Here is a 22,828-nt window from a genome sequence, read left to right on the forward strand (position 1 = left end):
AATGCAGAGGGAGAACGCGGCACCCGGCTATGGGAAGGAGTCTTGGAGAGGACGGGGGAGAGAAGCCCTCTTCCTCCCCGCAGGCGTCCTCTCACAGTGCCAAACCCTCTCGTAACAACCCTTCTGATCTGAACGAAACTGTTTCAAAACCCCGCCGAATGACTCCTTTAGGCCGCCGCAGGCAACCCGCTACGAGGCGAGAGGCGGGCGGAGCGCAGAGGGGGCAGGGCGCGGGGCAGGTCTCCCGGTCGGTACCGCGGCACTTCGGGCGGGGGGGCGGCTCCGGACGGCGGCTGCAGGGAGGCCCCGCGGGGCCGGCGGGCGGCGGGGCTGGGCTGGGCCCCGCGGGGCGGGTGGGGAGGAGGGCGCGGGTGGGGTCTGGCCGTGACTGATGGGCCAGATGCGGCCGAATGTTTTAGAAAAGGGGGGGGCCCTGCCCCGCCGGAGCGGCTTTAGCCACGGGGTTTGGTGCGCGGCTGACGGCCGCCGGGTCCTGCCGCTGTCGCCCGTCCCTCCCGCCTCGGCGGCTCGGGGCTACTACCGGCTATTTGCCGGCGAGCGGCCGCAGCCGGCCGCGGGAGGGAGCAGCCGGCCCCGGGAGGGAGCAGCCGGCCGCGGCGCGGATCGCGGCGACCGGCGGAGCGCGTTTCCCTCGCTCGGCAGGCAGAGCCCCGTAGGCGGCGGGCGGGGAAGATCGCCTCGGCTCGGCGAGGTGAGGGGGAGACGAGCGGGGGGCAGAGCAGCTCCGGCCGGAGGGGACTTCTCGCCCCAGCCTCCGCGCAGGTTTTCGTCCTGGCGCTGTTCTGCCGCCGGCGCCGCCGCCCGTTCCCGTCCGGCGGCGGGCAGCCCCCCGGCTGCGTCCCCGGGCGGCGGGAGCCGTGTCGGCGCCCGGCGGGGCGCGGTGTTCCCGCACCGCAGCTGACGCCCCGTCCCCTCTCTCCGCGCAGGTCGGCGCTGGCGGCGGCGGGCGCTGACGGCGGAGGATCGGCCATGCCCGCCGCCCGACCGCTGCGGCTGCCCGCCCTCCTCCTCCTCCTCCTGCTCCTCAGCTGCCGCGCCGCCGCCGAGGGCGACGGCTCCCTGCGCCCGCCGGGCCCGGGCAGGCAGAGCCCGCCGGCGCCGGCCGCCGCCGCCCCCCCGACGGCCGGGACCCCGGCCCTGCGGGGCGCGGAGCCCAACGCCTCCCGGCCGGCCGCGCTGCCCAAGGGCGGGGGGGCAGCTGGCGGGCGGCCGCGGGCGGCCTCGCCCCCCATGTGCACGGGGCAAACGGAGATCAAGGAGACTTTCAAGTACATCAACACGGTGGTGTCCTGCCTCGTCTTCGTCCTGGGCATCATCGGCAACTCCACGCTGCTGCGGATCATCTACAAGAACAAGTGCATGAGGAATGGCCCCAACATCCTCATCGCCAGCCTGGCCCTGGGCGACCTGCTTCACATCATCATCGACATCCCCATCAACGTCTACAAGGTGAGGGGGAGCCGGAGATGGGTCCGGCGGCGGGCGCGGGGCTTCGGCGGGGCTCCCCGGCAGATACCCGGCACCTCCGTGGCTGCTGGGGGAAAACGCGCCCCGTTTGCCCCCGGGGTCAAGACTTCATGCCAAAAACCTGCCGGAAGGTAGTGTGCCGGGCAGATGTCCTTGTTGTCCCACATGGCACCCCCTCTGTGCCCTAGTCCCAGCCTTCTCCGCGGTCCGGGCTGGGAATGGGGCAGGAGGAGGCGGCTGGAGGTGGCCACACTCTGAAGGTCACCTGGAAACAGGTGCTGTCCTAGCGATAAAGGAGATAAATTAAACAGATAAATGCGTAGTGGGTTCATGGTTTCCCTGCTTTCTCACGAAGAATGGAGGGGGAGGCACGGAAGACCCTCTGCGGTGGGGTGGGCACCACTGGGCCCCTCCTGCACAGCCGGGGCAGGCTTAGGCGCGTACTCTCCGTGGGTCCGAACAGTCACGAGCGTCGTGGGGACTTGTTCAGGAGGATCCAAGCGCATTCAAACTGAGCGATTTGTATTCGCTTTATACGTCCAGCGGTTGTGAGGCACGATGCTCTCCTGAGCTGTGAACCCTTTCCCCTGTGAGCCAGTGTTGCAGCATGAGTAGCCAAGAGGGAGTGAGCCCTGCTGCTGCTCTTGCACCTTCTTTGCTCTGCCCCTTGACGTGGTAAGACTTGCCACGGAAGGAGTACAACCCCTGCCCCGTCTACCCAGCTTGCGCAGTCCATTTGTCCTCAGGAACTGGTTGGGCAGTTGAATCCTACAAACTACAGTTGAGTATTTACACTCAGTGCTCTTGGGAGGGATGCTGGAAGTAACAAGGCAGCTTCTGCCTTGGGAATTTACGGCCTGGGTCTCTGAGCACCCATCAGTTACTGTATAAAGTGAACGTGAGAGCCTTCACCTGTTCCTTCTCCTCACTTCATATGCATGTTTGTAAACTGGCGTTTGTTACTTTTAGCTTTGGAAAACCACATTGAAGGGTGGGTTCTGAATTTAGTCTTCTGTATCCATAGTGATTACTCCCAGAAGCTGCTGAAGTGGGAGAATCCTGTATCTTTATCCTTTTCAAGTAGTGAGATATTACAAAGCAGGCAACATCATAACTGTGTTAAATTCATGAGCCGGATAATGTGGATTACACAAGAGTAATTTTCATTTGGAGTTTCAGTATTTTCCATACTATACATTTATCATAGCTGCTGTGAGAGGCATGTACTGTTCTGAGAGTGAAATTCATGAATCAAAACACTTTTAAACTGTTTTGAGAAAACTGTATTTTTGTAAAAAAAGATACTGAACAAAATTTTTTTTTATCTGTCCTGGGAAAAAAACAAAAAGATTAAATCAATAACAGCTGCTCAGTACAAGACTTTGCAATATCAATGAGACTATTTCAAAATTAAATTAATGATAACATGCAATAATATACCACAGTCCTTATCTTGATTGAATGTCATCAAGTATATCATTATGAGTAGGTTGGAGCGAGAGGCATAAAAGTCTGATCGATAAATATATCAACTGCAAGTCCAGGATTTTTATTGTACTGTTGATAACGCTAGGAACTAAGCAATAGCTCTCAGGTGCTAATTCTCCCATACTGCTGCCCATCTTAATGAAGATCCCATGATAAATTTGTATTATCCTTTACAACAGCAAGTGAACTATTTGCTGTTTAAAAACAGGACTTTTGAATAAATGTCTGTTAAAAAGACCCAAACAAACTTCAGATATTGTGTTTATTTAATCAAAATTAAGAATTTGAGTGAGATTTGAATTGATGATAACTTTTCATCAACTCTACATCCCATTTAATTCCACTCACAGAGCAACGTTATGAGGGAGAATGCAGTAATGCAATCAAAAGCTGGCCATAATCACCCGGCAGCATGGGGAAAACAAAGGCTGGCAAAGGCTTGGTTTATAAATCAAGTATACTTAACGGTTGTAACTTGCAATTTGAAACAATTTCAAACTGCATGAAACATATCTTCAGAATTGCTATTAGATCCTCAGTTAGACAGCTGTGAGAAAAAGAATGTGAGAGAATTCCTCATGTTAATAAAATGCCAGCAGTTTACTCAACACCACTTGTAGCAGACAGTGCGAAAGGGTCTGTGAATGCTTTCTAGGCAGACCAATAAGAGAGAACTCAGAATTCGCACTAGAAGCAGCATTTTATTAGGTATTAAAAGTGATAACTGCAAAAGATGTCCCCTGTGACTGCTTAAGTGAATATGTAAATAGCTAAAAGAAATGCACAAATTAAAATTTACAGCTCTTAAATTGAGACTATCTAAAGAAAAGCAGGTGTTATCTAGATTCTGAGGCAAATGCAGTTCAGTGTCTAAAATGCTAATTAGTCCATGGCAATTGATACATTTAAGTATCAATCAATACATTCAGAAGAAAATGGGAAGTATTGGAATCTGTCACACAGTCAGGAAACTGGGTGAGAAATGAGGATTTGAGGGGTGTTCAGTTCCAGCATGCAGAACCTGGAGGATCGTTTTGGCGTTCAGGGTCCTGGTAAACAGTCTGGCTTTGACCTTACCCACAGAACTGCAGAATGGGAAGTAGAGAAAAGTCCAAAACGATCATTCTTGAGTATGCAGAGTTGTGGCAGTGTAGAAACTTTGCAAAGTTGCTACTAATTGGATGTGAAGTTGGTCCTGTGCCGGGTCAACTGCTTCACTAAAGAGACTAAGTAAGCATGTCTTTGTTAATTTGAGGCTGCAAACAGCAATTAAAGGTATGAGCATAAGAAACAGAAGGACAGAGTATGTGGTCAGTGAACTTTTTGTGTCCTCTGCATTTAATCTTTGGAAGACAAGACAGCGTCAGCTTGTACACCTGACAATACAGATCTGCAATTCTAGAAGGCTTATGCTCAGTTTCCCAAATCAATAAAGTTGTTAAATCCCCTGTGTAAGACACCAAAACAACATTAGGATTGGAAATTCCAAATTTACATTAGCTCCGCCTCTCATGCATATGTGTATGATAGGAACATAGACTTTAAAAAATCCTAATCAAATAATATAACAACACCCTTTCTCTTCTGATATATAGACATCTCCCCTCTGATTTTGTAATATTTATTAAATTTATTAAATTTATTGCCATGTTCCAATGGATTTTTAACAGGGTGAACAAGCACATTCTTGTGTGGCTTTCTGAACTCTTGACTATCAATTTGCTATGACACAAATGACTGAGGAAGAATATTTACCTGGAAATACTGTCACAGGTTCCTTTATCTCAGAGCACAATGGAAGAGTGGAAAAAAAAATTTCCAGGGAAGGAACAAAACCTGGTCTTTATCCAAGCCAATGATCAAAGGCCAAAGTCAGCTTTGTAGGTAACGATTTTTTTCAGTAATGTATTTTAATGCATTTAAAATGTAGTTAACATTATATAACATTATCAAGCACTGAAAATATAAGAAGGACCAGATTAGGGACTGCATATTCCATGCAGATGCAAACTGGCCCCTTTGTTAATCCAGCTGTGCTCTAAAAAAGACAGGATTTCCATGAAAATGTCTTTGTAATGACCTTACCAGTTCTTGTAATGCAAGTACTTATAGGGCATGCATCATGGTAAAGCCAATCTTTTCCTAACTTTCCAAAAAAGTCAAGTTGCTTGTCTTTAGAAAACATTATTACTATTCCATATTACAGTTCTTGGCCATTGGTCTTTCTGATGTTAAAGATAACAGCCATGTTATTGGGAGAAATGCATTATTTCCTTCCTTTCAACATCTGAACCAGTTACCTGAGGTCTGGCAAAGTTCATCTCAGAATTTCTTACACAAAGTTGGTTGATCTCCGACCATATTAACCTACAAGTCTATTGTGTTTAGGAACCCTTTATGGTCAACCAATGCAGTTTGTAGGCACTTACAAAGAATCTGAATTGTCCAGTGGCGGAACCTGTCTAGACTCTACAGGCAATGGGGGGATGGTAACTTTATTCTGTAGTTAGATGGGAGCAACCTACTCTGAAGTCCAATATATATGGGGCAGTGGAAATGTCTCTATGTTGTTAAAAGTGCACATACATACTTTTAATGATGGATCTCTAAACTGAAATACATGAGGTGATGTCACTATAGATTTGTAAATTTTTTTTTTCATTATGTAAACATTTGTTATGTATACATTCACTTAAAAGATGCGTGTGACAAATTTCAAAGCAAGTTTTCGTCTTATTTTTTTGCTTCCACCCTGTGTTTATACTTCCCAATCTAACAACAGCATCATGGCTTTCTTAATGGTTACTTTTGACTCAGTCCTTTCACCGGGGTTGTGAAATCTCAGAAAGTTTTTACTTTGACAAGACATTATCAGCTTTCTGTCATTTTCAAGATGTCTGTATGATATTACTTGAAGTATTTTTTTAAAAAAATGTAGTTTCTAAGCAGAAGCTGCCTGTAAAGACACAGGAAAAGAAACTAATAGCATGCCTCATATTAGGATTTACACTTTATTGGATGGATCAGGAAAACATTCTTAGCTCAACTAGGAAGTAGGAGATTTATTTTCTTGTCTAGAGGGAAGATCCCCACCCTGCCATCATAATTATTGTTAAATATTAATAAGTTTTGTAGTGTTTTCAGACTTATCCCTGACCATAAGCTTAATTTCCTGGGCAAATTTCCTTTCCTGTTTTGAAAAATACTTTATCTGCATGACGTCCCCATCTCAAAAGTATCAGGTGAAAATCTGCCAGTCATTTCACAGATGTATTGAAAAAAGTTGCTTGTGAATTAGGTGTACAGTTGCGTAGTTGCGTGTCTGATTTTCCATGTAACTCTTCAATTCATGATGATGAAAATCAAGTCCTGTCATCCCGTGAAGTAGACTTGCTGTGAACACACAGCTAGGAGGAAGTACGAATTCCTGCTCTGCGTTTCCATGTGCATTCATTGCTTGGGACTAGGACACTGACATAAATAAATGCACACTTCTTTGTGCCTGACTGCAAAAAGTCAATGGTAGAGGGTTGGAGCTGTGGCATCAGCCTTCTGGCTGGTGGCCACAGCAGCTGAGCCATCCAGAGCAGCGTATCTGCTTGCATGCTGTCATATTCCAGCAACAGATTATGAACATCTTTCTTTTCCTACACAACCAACAGGAAGCAGGGCAGGAATTGCAATTCACAGGTGTGTCTCTGAGTCAACATCTCTTGGGACTACTTTCATAGCTGTGCAGCTTTCACATCAGTTTAGGCTCAGATCTGTGTCTGGTCTGAGGAAGTGTTGGCTAGGAATGCATCAGATGTATTGGTTCTTTTAAGTATGATTTATTTAACTTCATTCTGTACTGTGTTTCCTTTCCTTTTGTGCTATTTCATTTCATCCAACACATTTCTGTGGCTTAGCAGTTAAAATTTGCCCATGTAAAATAGGTGACTGTAAAACATTGGAAAAGGTCATTCGGAATATGGCCAGTGGTAGACTTCTCTTGGCATGTTACTGCCGAAAATGCAACATTATTTTTCTCTTTGCTGTCAGTTGGCAGCATCTCCAGACTCCAAGTCATTTATCATTTGTAAAATGGCACGCTTTGTACAGATACCCTATTATGAATCGTAAGAAAACCGTTTTACCCGTATGAAATCACATTAGACTGCATCTGTACTCCACTAATAATCATTGCTTTTGTCCACAAATATGATGCTCCTGAATACTTTACAGTGGATTTTCACTGTATTTTAAGGCAGTGTTTTGAGGAGATGGCAACACGGAGGACAAACAGAAACAACAAGGAAGCATAGTTCAGCAATTAAAACTTTCTACTTTTTTTCCTTTTACTTTCTTAATGTTTCCAAGCTTTTGCTGAAAAGCATATCATTAACCACTTGCAATACCATGATAGAGAATCTTATTACTCATGCATTAAATTGCTCAAATTTCACAATACATCAGCTGCAAGAGATAAAGGGCATGTTTTTCCAATCCAATGCAGACAGCTGTGTGTCCATTCTGCCCCTGATTTAAGCTGGCTGAATGAAAGTAATATTTTGATGTTATGCTAAACCCAAGCTAATGCACCCTTTCTCTCAGTAGACTGCATTCACTCATGTGCAGCCCCATTATAATCCAGCCATATGGCTTCCAAACTGGAGCTGGCTCAAATCCAGTCAGCTTGGAGCACAGGTGTGACTGTCTGCACCTGAGAGATAAGCATTAGTTCAGGGAAATCTCGGATGTGTGGCTGAACAGTTGTGATTTTAGAGAAGAGACAGGGAGTGTCTTGCACATAGGTCAGCTAGTTGTAGCTAAAAGTCTTCAACAGAATCTTCCAAAAGAAATTTGATCAAAGTTCTGAATTTGAGTTCAGAGAAGAACAATGTATTTTAATTTTGAAGTGCTTTTTTAATAAGTCATCACTGGTTTAATATATACACAGGTACAATATACAATACATACTATAAACAAGTATACAATGTACTTGCTACCCAGTCCTTGATTCTATAGCAACTAGGTGTGGTAGGCTGGAGGTTCACTGCCTGACTGATATAAATTAAATTAGTCTAGGTGTCACCTGATTCAGTAGAGTGTACATTTACACCTGTAATTATTCACATTGCAATTTTAATAGAAGTTTGGTACTATCAACCCCTTACAGCAATTCAAAAGAAGTCTCAGGGAGAGGCTTTACTGAAAATACTTTAATTACAGACTGAGTTCTTTTCCCACATCACATAAGTAAAATATACTGCATGGTTATTACAGCCTCATCCCTGCTTCCTCTGCTTTATTACTTTACATAAAATTCTCAAGAAACCTAAATCCTTAGAATTTGTTTTTCTGTTTTATTTCTGCAGAAGCATTTTACTCTTTTTCTTACTTAAGTAGATCCTTTAAGAAATAGATCAAAGCTGGGCTTTCAAAGATCCAATTTCGGCACAGGACTAAAGCACATTTCTGAAAATATCTGGTACCTGAAAACACTTCATAGGGATTTCCAGAAGCACATGGCCATGAAATGTACTTAACTTCCTTTGTGTGTGATACTTAAATTATATTAAGGCTTTTCAGAAACTGTCTTGGACCATGTAAGTCTTTATCCATAGATGCACATGTAGGTGTGTCTGAGGACTTTGCTGAACCAATCCAATGTGAGTAGGCAACTCTGTGGCTATCTACAATCATTTTGGTCCTAGCAGAATCTATACAATACAGTCATAGAATCATGGAATCATTTAGGTTGGAAAAGACCTTTAAGATCAAGGTCAACCGTTAACCTAACACTGACAAGTCCACCACTAAACCATGTCCCTAAGTGCCACATCTACCTGTCTTTTAAATACTTTCAGGGATGGTGACTTGACCACTTCCCTGGGCAGCCTGTTCCAGTGCTTGAAAACCCTTTCAGTGAAGAATTTTTTCCTAATATCCAATCTAAACCTCCCCTGGCAGAACTTGAGGGCATTTCCTCTTCTCCTATCTCTTGTTACTTGGGAGAAAAGACTGACACCCACCTGACTACAACCTCTTTTCAGGTGTAGAGAGCAATAAGGTCTCTCCTCGTTGTCCTTTTCTCAACCCCAGTTCCCTCAGCTGCTCCTCATAAGACTTGTTCTCTAGACCCTTCACCAGCTTCATTGCCTTTCTCTGGACACACTCCAACACCTCAATGTCTTGTAGTGATGGGCCACACAGTATTTGAGGTGTGGCCTCACCAGTGCCCAGTACAGGGGAACAATCACTTCCCCAGTCCTGCTGGCCATGCTGTTTCTCATACAAGCCAGGATGCTATGATCTTCTGTTATCTATATATGATCTATATATATGATGATCTCTTTACTCTTTTCCTACATCACTGTTAAATAAGATGTCTGGGGAGACCTGAGCTCAGGGAAAGATTTTTCAATTTCTTTCAGGAAGTTATCATTCTTCTTTCTTCTCTTTCTCCATTTTGTAGCCCTCTATCTGCACAGATCCAAAAGGCCTCACTTGAAGAAAGATATGAAAACCACAGATGGACTTAGATAATGTAACTAATTACAGAAACTCAGAAAGTTTACTTTTGTAATATAATGACTGCGACTATTTCTTGGCATAACCTCTGTTCTGGAGAGTCTTGTTTTTATGAGGAACTGGAAGATTTGGCTGCTGCTGTGGTATATTTGAGCCATTAGAGTAGTTCACATCAGAGTACAAACATTAAATGTTTCTAAACTGAAGCTACGGGTGAACAGTTCATAGCATCTGCTGTGATGAAGGTGCTTTCTGTGCCCAGGAAGTCTTGTCCCCTAAATCAGCCAAAATGCATTGCTGGGGATGTGACAGATTTCCATTAAACTGTATGGCCCAGAGTGCAATTGAACCAATCTAAAGTTCATTGTGCTGTTTTCTTTATATTCCGTAGCACTTACGTATGCTGAATGTGCAGATAGTCCTTTCAGTATTGTAATATGGAATCATTGGAACACTGGTCAATAAAGATCTTCAGCGTGGGATTTATCTGATCTGTCTTTACCTGCTGTGAACCATTTAGTTCAAACTAGCTGTTTAGGCTCCCTGAACATTCAGTGGATCCATCCTTTCATTATCAGATGGTCAGCTAAAAACTGTGAGACAGATTGCTCTCCTGTGTTGCCTGACTTCTCAGCGAAGGGAGCCTGGACACCAAGCTTCAAATAAAACCCTCCCCAGATATGCAGTTGTTGACTTTGTCCCTGTTCTGATCAGCCTCAAGTAATTTTCTGTATTTCTAGTAAATAGTTATTTGGAACATATAAGAAAAGCAATGAACACTCAAGACAGATAAAGCCAATGCAGAGATGAAGGAAATCCTCACCTGCTCAGTCATTTTTCACCAGAAACAGTGGGGGTGGCGAAGTTAGAAACAAAATGAGTGGAATTTTCAGGGCTTGAGAAGTCAGGACTAAGCCTTTGTGCATATCCTTGCCCAGCCAGGGAGTGACTGTGAAGCTACCACCTAGTTTTTAGGACACACACCTTGCAGACTCCCTTGTGAAAAGGTTCTTCTTGACTAGGTTTTATTTGGTGGAAAATAAAACCAATCAGGACAAAAGTCCATGTTGCACCTTTGAGAATTATTTTTTTAAAAATGTTTCATTTCTAATTGTTTTCTTTTCACAGCTGCTTGCAGAGGACTGGCCCTTTGGTGTCGAAATGTGCAAATTAGTACCCTTCATTCAAAAGGCATCAGTGGGCATCACAGTGTTGAGTTTGTGTGCCCTCAGTATAGATAGGTGAGACCCATTTTTTCATCAAACTCTATAATTTCTCTTCAGTATGAGCTTTGTCTCAAATTTGCCTTTCCACTCCTCTGATATAATACTAGTAAATTAAGCTTAAGACAGTTAAACCATGTGGATTTTCTTATATTTTTAATTTGCAAACATGTGCTCTTGCTTCAGGTACCGAGCAGTTGCTTCTTGGAGTCGCATTAAAGGAATTGGAGTACCAAAGTGGACTGCTGTTGAAATTGTACTGATTTGGGTTATATCAGTGATATTGGCTGTTCCAGAAGCGATTGCATTTGACATGATTACAATGGAGTACAGAGGAAAGGATCTTAGAATTTGCCTGCTTCACCCCACGCAGAAAACATCCTTTATGATGGTAAGACACCAGCATTTATAAAACCACAGCTCTCCACATCAGTTCCTTGGATCTTCTCAACGTTGTGTGGATTGTAATGTGCACAAGTGTATGTGAAACACAGGTGAACAAAATGTTCATATGAAATGCTGACAAATTTCTGAAGTATGTTGCTTAGAAGAAGAGCATCCAGAAACTTGTCTTTTTGTGGGATTTGGGCTTATTATTGTCTTGTCCTGTCTTCTCATCTGTAATTTACATCTCATAAAGATGCTTTTCAGGACAGACCGACCAATTAGCTATAGCATACTTCCCAAAATGCTCAACACTCAACTCCTAACAATGTTTTTTCTTTTGTTTTCTTTCTAGTTTTACAAGCAAGCTAAAGACTGGTGGCTGTTTAGCTTTTACTTCTGTTTGCCACTGGCTATCACAGCATTTTTCTACACACTTATGACCTGTGAGATGTTACGAAAGAAAAGTGGGATGCAGATTGCTTTAAATGACCATTTAAAACAGGTAAAAATTTATCCCTGACAACTCTGCTGACTGTAAAGAGGATGACAATAATACTTTTACTGACTTTACTGCCACATAATTATTCCATTCTTGTATGATAACTTCAAGATTACTACTAAGGAGAAGTTTCCTAACAGTGGTGCTGCTGAACTTATGTACATGTATATATGTGTGTGTATATATATATATACATATACACACATGTATATGTATATATACATGTGTATGTGTGTATATGTATATATATATATACATACACCCTCAGAAACCTAAGATTCTAACTGACAATCGCAAACCTGTATTTTTCTTGTTTGGAGTTAATCCTTCAAGTTTTTAGTTTTTATTTCTTCTTTACAGTCATGAGAGATGAATATTTTGTAGTGAAAACTGAGGTTGTGCTGTACTCTAAAAGCTGGTGCTGTAAAATTATTAATTTTTTGAATTAATTTCATGCAGAACTGTAGTGAGATTAGCAGTATATGTTAGCAGAACAAAAAAACATTTCAGAATACATTCCAAGTTAGTAGTGCACCAGACACAAACATCATACGTCACTAGAATTAAACTACATTTGTACTATAAAGTGTATTTGTAATCCTTTCCTCTTACCTTGGTAAAGCTGTAATTGAAATCTCTTGGGGCATTTGAAATAAGACCTGAGATCAAAGCACAAGAAAATGTAGTTGGAAACAATCTGGTATTTGAAAGTCACTGGGGAGACAAATATCATAGAAATGTTCGGGTTGGAAGGGACGTTTAAAGGTCATCTAGTCCAACCCTCCTGCAATGAACAGGGACATCTTCAACTAGATAGGTTGCTCAGTGCCCTGTCCAACCTGACCTTGAATGTTTCCAGGGATGGGGCATCTACCACCTCCCTGGGCAACCTGTTCCAGTGTTTCACCACCTTCACCATAAAAAATGTCTTCCTTATATCTAGTAAATCTACCCCCTTTTAGTTTAAAATCATTACCCCTTGTCCTATTGCAACAGGCCCTGCTAAAGTTTGTTCCCATCTTCCTTATAGGCCCCTTTTAAGTAAAGGGGTAAATAAGGTCTCCCTGGATCCTTCTCTTCTACAGGCTAAACAACACCAACTCTCTCAGCCTTTCTTCATAGGAGAGGTGTTCTAGCCCTCTGATCATGTTTGTGGCCCTCTTCTGGACCCGCTCCAACAGGTCCATATCTTTCCTATGCTGGAGGCCCCAGAGCTGGATACAGCCCACCAGGTGGGGTCTCAGAAGAGTAGAGGAGGAGAAACACCTCCCTCGACCTGCTGGTGACACTTCTCTTGATACAGTCCAGGATATGGCTGACTTTCTGGGCTACGAGTGCACATTGCTGGTGCATGTCCAGGTTTTCATCCACAAATACGTTCTTCATTTTAATTTAAATGACTGTTTTCATGTTCATGATTTTTCATATTATTACTTATACTTTTTAAAATTAGAGATACAGAGAATCAGTGCAAGATATCTAAACCAAAAGAAAAGATAAAAGTACATATTCCAAGAAAATAAGGTATTCTGATGTTGTTCCAACTCCTATTTTGACAGGGGTTTTATCTTGTTTATCAAATATTTGGATATTCTGACAAAAACAATCATGAGATTCAGAAACTATAACACTGTTCTGTCCAATTTACTTTTTAAGAGGCGTGAGGTGGCCAAAACCGTGTTCTGTCTGGTACTTGTTTTTGCCTTGTGCTGGCTCCCACTTCACTTAAGCAGAATATTGAAGCTCACTATTTATGATCAGAAGGACCCCAACAGATGTGAACTTTTAAGGTGAGACTGTAAAAATAAAATACCCCTGTGCTGCTGACATTCTCTATAAGTGTGGCTGGATTTCCTAATGAACTAACTTATTTTGGGTGTCTGGAGTTCTCTCTGCTTCATCCAGGAGACTGGTCTCACTCCAGTAGCAGAGCCAGGAAATTATGAGGAATCCCATGAACACAGGGCTTCTGTCCTGTTTGCCTGTCTTCTGATCTCTTTTGGGACTGTCCTGCTCGCTTGTGGTGTTACATGGGTGGAGGGGGGATATCTGTCCCTGTTTTCCCTTTCAACAGAACAGCTAGGATTAAATCTGAGGAAAACCTTGTGAATGTTTCCTCCAACAAGTTAAGATGGTTCGATCTTCTGAAATTACATTAATTAGAATGGCCTACTGATTCAGACTTCATTACTGAGCACAGTTGTTACCTCCATGAGTTAATCTTGTTGATATAGGCCCCTTTACTATTATGTTTAATAGTTAGTCTTGATTGAGTGAAGCTGATTTTGAGAGAAAATGAGAAGCATCTCACTTACTTTAATTTCCACACAGCTTTTTTCTTGTGATGGACTACATTGGTATTAACATGGCTTCACTGAATTCCTGCATCAATCCAATAGCTCTGTATTTGGTGAGCAAAAGATTCCAAAACTGCTTTAAGGTAAGAGGCTGCTGGGAGCTGCTCCTTTTGTTAAAAGATTATGTCAGCAATAAAATTCATTCCATAACATGCACAGAGTGTTTTAAATGGTCATTACATTTTACTGTAATACCACAACAACTGGGTTGTGGTAGGTGTTTTCTCCCTCTCCTGCTGAAGCTACATAGAAATGAATTAAGGATTCACAGGGACAAAAAGAGAAAGCAAAAGAGAGGATTGTACAATAAGCCCTCTCGGCACCATACTAATCGGTGCTACATCACTTCCTGACTGGAGCTGGCACCCAGCCACATGGAGAGCACTGACAAAGCAGACTTAGACCGTGCTGCAGAATTTCACGTAGCCATATCCTCTGCAACCCAACGGGGAGGGCACTGACCCCAGGTTCCTCTATCGTGACCAAGCGCTTAAATCAGCAAGCAGTTCTGTAAGGCAGATGGTGTAAGTATCCACTTGTCCCCATCCACTGCCAACGTTTTATGAGACAGACCTGTTCATAGTTTTGCTTTGGTTTGAGTGAATAGTCCTGGGCACTAAATCTCCACGCAGAATTTGAGGCTCTGGATTGCATGTGGATTGCAGCTCATCAGTCCTTCAGCCTTCATGTCTTCTCAGAGAAATGTCCAGATTTGGTCTTTAGAACTTTTTTGTGGCCCCTGTCTTCAGACACTGTATCAGGGTTCTTACATTGCCTGCTGCAAACTCTTAGGTTTTTCTTTTGTTGTAAAGCATTTATTTAACCATTGGCCCCTGCTAGGCTTATTCCCTAACTGTGCAAATTTCTTACTGGATATGTCTTTTCATCAGAAGCCAGTCAGCTCTGCACTTAGTGTTGTTGGGGTTTTTCCCCCGTAATGCAACAGCACGCGTTACATATGCTTTAGTGTCAGTCTTGTCTTCCCTGTTTTCATTACCGGTTCCCATGGGAGCTGAGAGCACCTAAGAGATGTGATCCTGAGCATGGTAACAAGTAAGTGTGCAGGATCCCAGATGGACTTCCAGCACTCAAAGGCCAGTCAGTAGCATCAGCAAAAGGTCTGCAGTACATCTAGTAAATGTCTGAAATGTATGTAGGTTTTCATCATTCTCCTTCTTAGATCCCTTTTTTCCCCGCAAAAAAAAATCAATAACAACATCTTGCTTAGAAAGTATGGATTACAGTGCCTACATATTTTTCCAAGAAAGATTATGAGACAAAGGACAATAAGTAGTCTTATTTTATTTTCAGATGCATTTAGAATTGCAGACCAGACTCAAAGCAGTACCTGGTGGGGCCATTATTATATATAACTCAGTATAACTCTTCCTGCCCTCCAGTGCTCAGGTTGGTTGCTAAAGGGGCACCCCAGAAGTTAGTGGCCACTTGAGCAATGCAGAGCTTAACCCTCTTTCTTTGCTTCCATTGTAATGCCAAAATGGCACACTTGACATTTCTTACAGTATGGCTGAAGAAGGGGAGCATTTCAGTGCATTTTGCCACATGTGCAAAACAAAATGATGTAAAATACTTATTCTTTTTATTTTAACAGTCATGCTTGTGTTGCTGGTGCCAATCCAAAGACCTGTTGTCCCTGGAGGAAAGGCAGTCCTGTTTAAAGTTCAAAGCTAACGATCACGGATATGATAATTTCCGCTCCAGTAACAAGTACAGCTCTTCATAAAACAAGCATAAAAGGTATATTCTCTTAAATTAATGCTGGTGCCTTTTTAAGTGAAAGTGGCAATCACTTTTAACGAGACGGTAACGCTTAGAAAAATCTAGTTTTGTGTTTGCACAAAAAAATCCATTAAAAAAAATAATTGCCCCCAAACTGTGTCACATTCAAACTCATGGACATTTATAAAATTGTCCTGTATAGAACATGAAGAAAAGTGTAGAAAGTCATTGTTAGCACTTGAATACTTCTGAATCAGCACTTCCAAATGATCCTCACTTCCTGCACATTAAATGATCATTTGTATTCGCTATAACAGTTGTAGGAACTGAAGTCACAGTAATTACTAGGCAGTATAATATAACACTAATTGGATCAAGCCATTATTATGTATAACTCAATATATTATCCTTTATAAAGCAGATTAACCACCATCACTATTGCAGGTTTTTTTAAATAAAACATGAAATACTTTGTAACAGAAGTTTAAATGTAAAAAAGTAGCATTTTTATTGGGGGTATTGTAGAGGTAGCTAATGAAAATACTAAAGAATACAGTCCAGTTAAAAGTGCATTTCACACTGGTAACTGTCTTTACCTTCTATTGTTAGAAGAAACCTCTGAAGGCCTCTATAAATGCCATTTTGTAACCACCTTGTGTGTTCACTGCATTTGGCAGCCCTTTGGGTATGGTCCATTTCACTGTTTCCACGTTATTCATGTTTAATGACAGCGGAGGGGAGAAAAACACCAAAAGCAAAAATTAATACTACTAGAACCATACAAATGATGGCTAGTATTGGAAACTAGCTATTTTTAACTCAAAATAAATTGATTATATCCCATGTAAACAGTGGGCCTTCAAGATCCTGATGTTTCTTTACTCAAAATACTTTTGCAACAATTTACAACTGTTTTTGCAATCCAAATACTGTCTTGGGGCAAAATCCTTTAGAAATAGCAGGTGGAAAAATGTAACCAAGGAAAACAGAGGGAGAATTTGAACTTCTATTTTCATTTAGATTTAAATAGTCATAAAGAAAATAATGCACAAACTGTACTTCTAGAGAACAGTACTATGTAGCACACTTGTCTTCATACTGTTTTAAAATATGTTCTACTTCTGTAGTTCCATATTTATGGGCTTAAGAAGATGTGTGATTAGTTTCTGCTTCTGTATATAGTTTAGTGAAGCGTAATTAACTATAAATATTAAAATATGGGCAGGACCCTGTGAGAAAACAGAAAGATAAAGATGCCTGTAGTAAACATGATGGGTGTTGCCAGGAGCAATACACATTTTGTACATACATGACAGGTCATTCTTCGGCTTTTCATTTCCTATTAATTTGTTACAGATGTCCCCAAAGACTTAATAACGTATTTTGTGCACTAAAGCATGAGTTTTTCAAGAAAAAATATTATATAGCATGCTTTTATAAAAGACATGTTTTCAATAGGCATGGTATTTTATTATAATAAAAATATTTATCAAAACTCAGGATTTTTTTTTTAATTTCCAAATTTCACATGTAAGGATTTTTGCCTTTTTTTCCAGACTTGATTAACTTCACATTTTTTTAATAAAAAGTGCCTTAAATATGCTCAGGATGAAAACAGTTTTCATTAAAAAGTTAAGCTGATGTTACCTTAGATGGGTTTCATCTCATCTGACTTTAGGTAGCTGCAGCTACCTTGCAGACAGCTAAAAACAGGAGAGGTGAACCCCATTCCTGGTGTTGCCCCATCAAAAGCTAGTAAGTGTATGCTTGTATAATCAAGCTAAGGACCTATGCACATGCATTTGAGCATGGGCATGTGTATGTGAATATGTGTGCAAGTGTAGATGTTGTCTACCGTTAGGTTGCCGTTACCACCTTTCTGCAGCACATGCACCCAACTGCTACAATGCTGAAGTTTTATAAATATAAATCTATTTAAAGTTTTGTCCGTTACATTTTTACCTTAACTTTCATGGTAACTTCTCATGGTAAGCCATGAGTATCACTTCACCCTGCCTGCATCTATTTCTGTGAAATACATTTCATCTGTTAAGGATGGAAAATCAATTAAATCCTAAGTTTGATACTGATCAGTGTTATTTTCATCAAGTTATAGCGTTACAATATTGTACATGTATATTATTATTGTTATTTAAAATATAGCTGTTGTATTGGCAAATGTGTAACATATTTTTCATTTTTTCCTGGACTAATTCTTTGTTAAATGAGTCCTGCTAAGTCAGACATTTAGGTTTTGCAAATAAAGACCATACATACTGCCTGCTTTTTGGAGTTAATGTATACATATTAGTACACATATTGTCTTTTTTGCAGTATTTTTCAAAGCAGTATTTTTACTGAAGCTCTCATTTCCTGTAATAAAAATTTTCAAAACTTCTGCTCTAATACAGTTAAAAGAATACACAGGAGAGAGCTCCAGTGCATCTGTGTTCTAGCTAAGATCAAATCTCTTAATACTGAAGACAGGCATTTTCTAAAGACCTCAGCACAGACCTATTCCTCCATCTACTGGAATCAATCAATGTTTTAATCATTCGATTCAGTTAGAGGAGAATTAGGACACAGCAATATCTCTTCAAAAAACCTAGGTGACGTTTGCTACCTTGAATAAAAAAAGTTAAAAGCTAAATAGTCTTTTTTTTTTTTTTTTGACAAAAGAGTTGTTTAGAAAAGTCAGGAAAAGAGGGTAAAATCTGCTCATGGGGTAAAACAGCCTCAAACAGGGAGTTGCAGGTAGCAGAACTGCAGAGAGGCACATGTGTTTTTATAAGAGTTCAATGTAGTTGCCCAGAGTAGTGTGACAGAGTAAGAATTATCTGTCCCAATGGCCTGAAGAGTTGACACAGAATAGCTTGAGATGAAAAAATAAACTTGTAAGAAACTGCATCACAGGCCTGTGCTTTGGCCTTCAGGTAGTAGCTAGATTTTACTTCCCCAGCTGCTCTGAATTCTGCCTGCACACAGCTCTTGGAGTTAGAGAGGGCATTTCAGACTGGGTGGGCTGAACTGATACACTGGTACTACACCTCAGAGAATCAAATGCAAAATTTGATGGTTATGGAGCATCTGCTCTGAGTTGTGGCATTTCACTGTCCAACACAGCTCTTAAATCAACACAGTTGGCTTAGCAAGAGAATGTTGTATGTACTGAAGTAATGTTAAAAGGATTTTTTTTAATTGTTCTGTATGGCTGTGTAAAATAATTCTATATTTCATTTTCTGTGGTCACTTAAATAGCAAGTTCTGTGGTTCAGACAGTGTAAACATACTAAATTACCAATAAAATATTTGTAATTTTGACTCACTGCAATAATACGTCTGACCTTTTTTCTTCTACGAGGTCCCATTTAATTGTTAATGATGTAGAAAAGAATTAAGCAATTCAGAAGTAAAAATCAAAGCTTATGAGTGGGATAGTTTTATATAGCTGAAAACTGGAGTGAGTTCAGACTTGCATACGCATTGCAAAATTGTCTGATGTTTGTTGGAACAATCAGTCATGCCTGTCTTTGTTCTGTTTGGTTTTGCTCAAAATGTCAGTTGCAATCTCTTCTCTACACACCCATATATAGTCACAAATCCTCCTATGTTAGGGACATCACAAATAAAAGGCATCAAACTTTTAGTTCATTAATTCAGAAGTGCATGCACTCAATGCTGGAATATGCCTCATGAAAATCATTATCCCTTTCTATGCTGACCATAATTTTGTGCATATTTCAATTTACCTTTTCTTAAAGCAGTGGAAAATGATATCAGACTAAGTATGCTGTAGCTTGTCAAATATATAACTGTATATGCTTGTAGTATCTGTACATCCCAAAACATGTTTGCTGCTACTGTTGATTTATTTCAAATAGTTTTCCTTCTGCTTAATTGGTGGCCTGATGCATCCATATAGATTTGTGTTTTTTCATGGTCCCAGGACCTATAGCACATAATTTTGGGTTTCCTATACCTGGAATAGAAGCCCCTGTAGGGATGGGATCTCTTTTAAGTAAATATTCTACTCAGTGTCTGTCATGGCCTCTTCACTTCCTTTCCCTCATCTTGGTCCTCAGTAATGCTATGGTCTGAATTCTTTGCCAACTGCTCATTACAAAGAAGCATTTTTTGCATATTACTTCTGAGATCCTACAGGTAGGCTATAGTCTTCACAGTCCAGCTAACTTACTCCCTTGTCACAATTCATTTTTCTAACATCCACGGTTTTATCTATTGCAGTCTTGGCTCTTACTTTTAGGGGATTAACTGCAGCTTGTTGTTTTTCTAAACACACCAGAACTTAGATAGCAACATGGATAACATGTAGCTTACATTCTTCAAACACTGGCTCACTCAAACAACTCTTGAGATGGGTAGATTGGGCACTCTGGTGTTGGAGCAGGATGGTCCAATTGGCAACCCTTGGCTGGGTCTGATCTATAGAGGGGTTCACTTTTTACTGCACCTTCCTGCAGCCTGCTGCTCAGACCATCGTGTTCTTGTAGTCTGCTCAAGAAGGCCCAAGAGTTCTCCACGTACATGCAGTGCACTTCTGTTCAAATTTCAATCCAAGTTGCTGAACAGCTGTCCACATCAGAAGATCAAGGGAGACAAAAATGGGTCGAAATTAGTCTTCTGTGTTCTGCTGGTCATCTTTCTTCTCAGTCAGCAGTGGTAAGATTACCGTATTACATAGCAACAGTAGTCACATGGTTTATTGGCTTGCAATTGCTAACTTAAAAGTGCTGTTATTAAATAAAACCCTGGCATCTATTTGGTCTTGTCAGTCTTTCAAAGTAATCTCATTTAGCTGTGAAGGAGGTCCCAAATCTCACCATCACCAGTGAAAAAACACCACCCCCTCATTTATCTTTCCTTCTCTTGAAAATTATCACTTAGAAAGAAAATTCTATCATAATTAAAAGTAAAACCTTCAGAAATTTATATTTTGCCTCAGTAATCAGTATCCTAAACCTCCATGAAATCTCAGTGACAAGCCAAAGATGTCCTGATTGTGGGAAGTAGTATCTGGAAGGAATTTTACTGTAGTGATGTGGTAACTAGTTAGATCATACCACTCAGCAGGGGGATACTTATGTTACGGGATGTGAGGCTGCATCAAAATTTTCAAAACAGTAATGTAGAAAATACCACAATACCTAGATGATGCCCGTCAGTGGATATCTACAGTTAGAACTTCAGTGTTGCCATGAAACTTCCCATCCTCTGTAGCCCTCCTAGAAGAGTGCCCTGAAAAAAGTGGGAGTCAAAACCTGACACCCAGTAAAACCTGAAAGGAAACACTGGTAATGAATTAGGGTAACCATACCTTCACAAACTACATTCTCCAAAACTTGCTTCTACTTGTTCTGCTCTTGGGGGAGCTGGATTCAGGGAAGCATTTGTTGCCCTTTTACCTTTTCATAACATTAATTTCCCAAAGTTTGCATTAGTGGCTTACAAGTCTGGTTACGTTGAAGAAACAGATGGTGAAACCAGGGGAGACAATGGCTCTCATTTGAAGGTACCAGGAAAAAGAGTGACAGATCCCCAGGATGCTCACATCTTCAGAAGAAGGATGGGTTCAACGCTTGCCCAGTCTTTGCAGGGGCAGGAGAGAAACATGCCAAGCTAATAATAATTAAAAAAAAAAGGCGGATTTGGTAAGTTTTAGGTGGAGCTGCAAGTGAGATGTCAGAACTCGTACAAACCGGATTTGTTTTTTTTGATTAAGCTAAACTGTGAAAAGTATAATTGCTAATGGATGTTCACAGGACCAGACTGGAGCTTGCCAAAGGTATAGGAAGCTTTTCCCTGAAATACACGTACAGCAGGTAGCATGTCCTACAAATTTGGCCCCATTGGTCTTCTTAACTTGCTAGCATAGATGTAGTGTGAAAGGTTCATTTCTGCTGTATTTAAGTACCTGACATCTGCAGTAACCAGACACATACACTTTTGATGAATATTTAATGTATACATATGTATTTATATAGTTATACCTCTAGATGTAGAAATAAAATATATTACATATTATCTAATACAAATTCTGTGATATACAGAATATTTTGCATTAGTTTTGTCTGAAAAAGTTGTTTCAATAAAATCAAGCATTTTTACAAAACCATATTGGTCTGAAAAAAAGCCTAGCCCGCTGTCTTTAAAAAAAACCTTCTAATGTGTTCTATCACTTTGATCTCATATTTTGAATTTTAAGGGTTTTTTTAATATGTTTTGAAGCAATCCTACATTAGTTTGTGCTGTAGTATGAGTAATGTAAACTATGCATGTCACACGTCAACTATGAATGCCTGCCTAACTATTTGACTAGTCTATTAAATTAAAAAATTTTGTTCATAAGCATTAATAATAAAAACCACTGAGTACTGACAGAAATATTTTTGTTGATTTCTGACTGGATATGGGTTCATAATAATAAAAGTTTGAAATACTGACAAATCATGCACTATGCACACCAGTAATTTAAATATTTTGTAACTTTGAATTTTTGTACCTTTTATGACCATTTTATGATAACAGAAAAGCTTTTTTTTTCCCCTTTTTTTTTTTTTTTTCCCTTAGGAGCGGGAAACAGACTGTTTGTTTAAAATCAATGGTGGTTGAAACAACCACTGATAGGCTGTTTCAACCACCTCCATAGCTTATGAAGACACTTCCTGTAGGACTAACTACTAAAATTCTCGTGTTAAATTTGTTTAATCAAATTTCATATTAAAGAACAGACAAAGAACATGGCAAACTCCTTAATAAATGCAGCTCATTATTTAATATCTTGGAAGCATTTGATCTTTATAAAAGTGTTCATACTTAAGCTATGTCACTTAGAAATGTCTTCATAGGAAAAATAATGTGTCACAAATAGGTGAGCTCATATGATATTTGTTTACATATGTATGTAATTTAAGAGAATTTGACAAATTATTTTTTAGCTGACTAAAAAAAATAAATTGATATTGTTATATTTAATATGCAAGTCAAATGCATTTAAAATCCTCTATTTGTAAACATATCTATGCATTTATGTGTTTTTACCTCTGTTTGTACATACACACAAATATATAAAACTTACATAAGCCAACATGTTGGTCACAATAAACGAAGAAAAA

At 40.7% G+C, this 22,828-nt stretch overlaps 1 protein-coding gene across 1 annotated transcript; it reads left to right on the plus strand.

Annotated features, from left to right (window-relative positions):
• Nucleotides 1-465: 465 nt before the first annotated feature.
• On the plus strand, nt 466-21,651 carry EDNRB (endothelin receptor type B). Its single transcript, XM_074911741.1, has 9 exons — nt 466-712; nt 948-1,470; nt 10,618-10,730; nt 10,899-11,103; nt 11,452-11,601; nt 13,255-13,388; nt 13,930-14,038; nt 15,568-15,713; nt 20,177-21,651. Exons 2-8 carry the CDS (start codon nt 991-993, stop codon nt 15,697-15,699), a joined length of 1,323 nt encoding a protein of 440 aa, XP_074767842.1. The 5' UTR covers nt 466-712; nt 948-990; the 3' UTR covers nt 15,700-15,713; nt 20,177-21,651.
• The last annotated feature ends 1,177 nt before the right edge of the window (nt 21,652-22,828 follow it).

The sequence above is a fragment of the Athene noctua genome, chromosome 1, assembly GCF_965140245.1.
Source record: "Athene noctua chromosome 1, bAthNoc1.hap1.1, whole genome shotgun sequence".
Taxonomy (NCBI): Eukaryota; Metazoa; Chordata; class Aves; order Strigiformes; family Strigidae; genus Athene; species Athene noctua.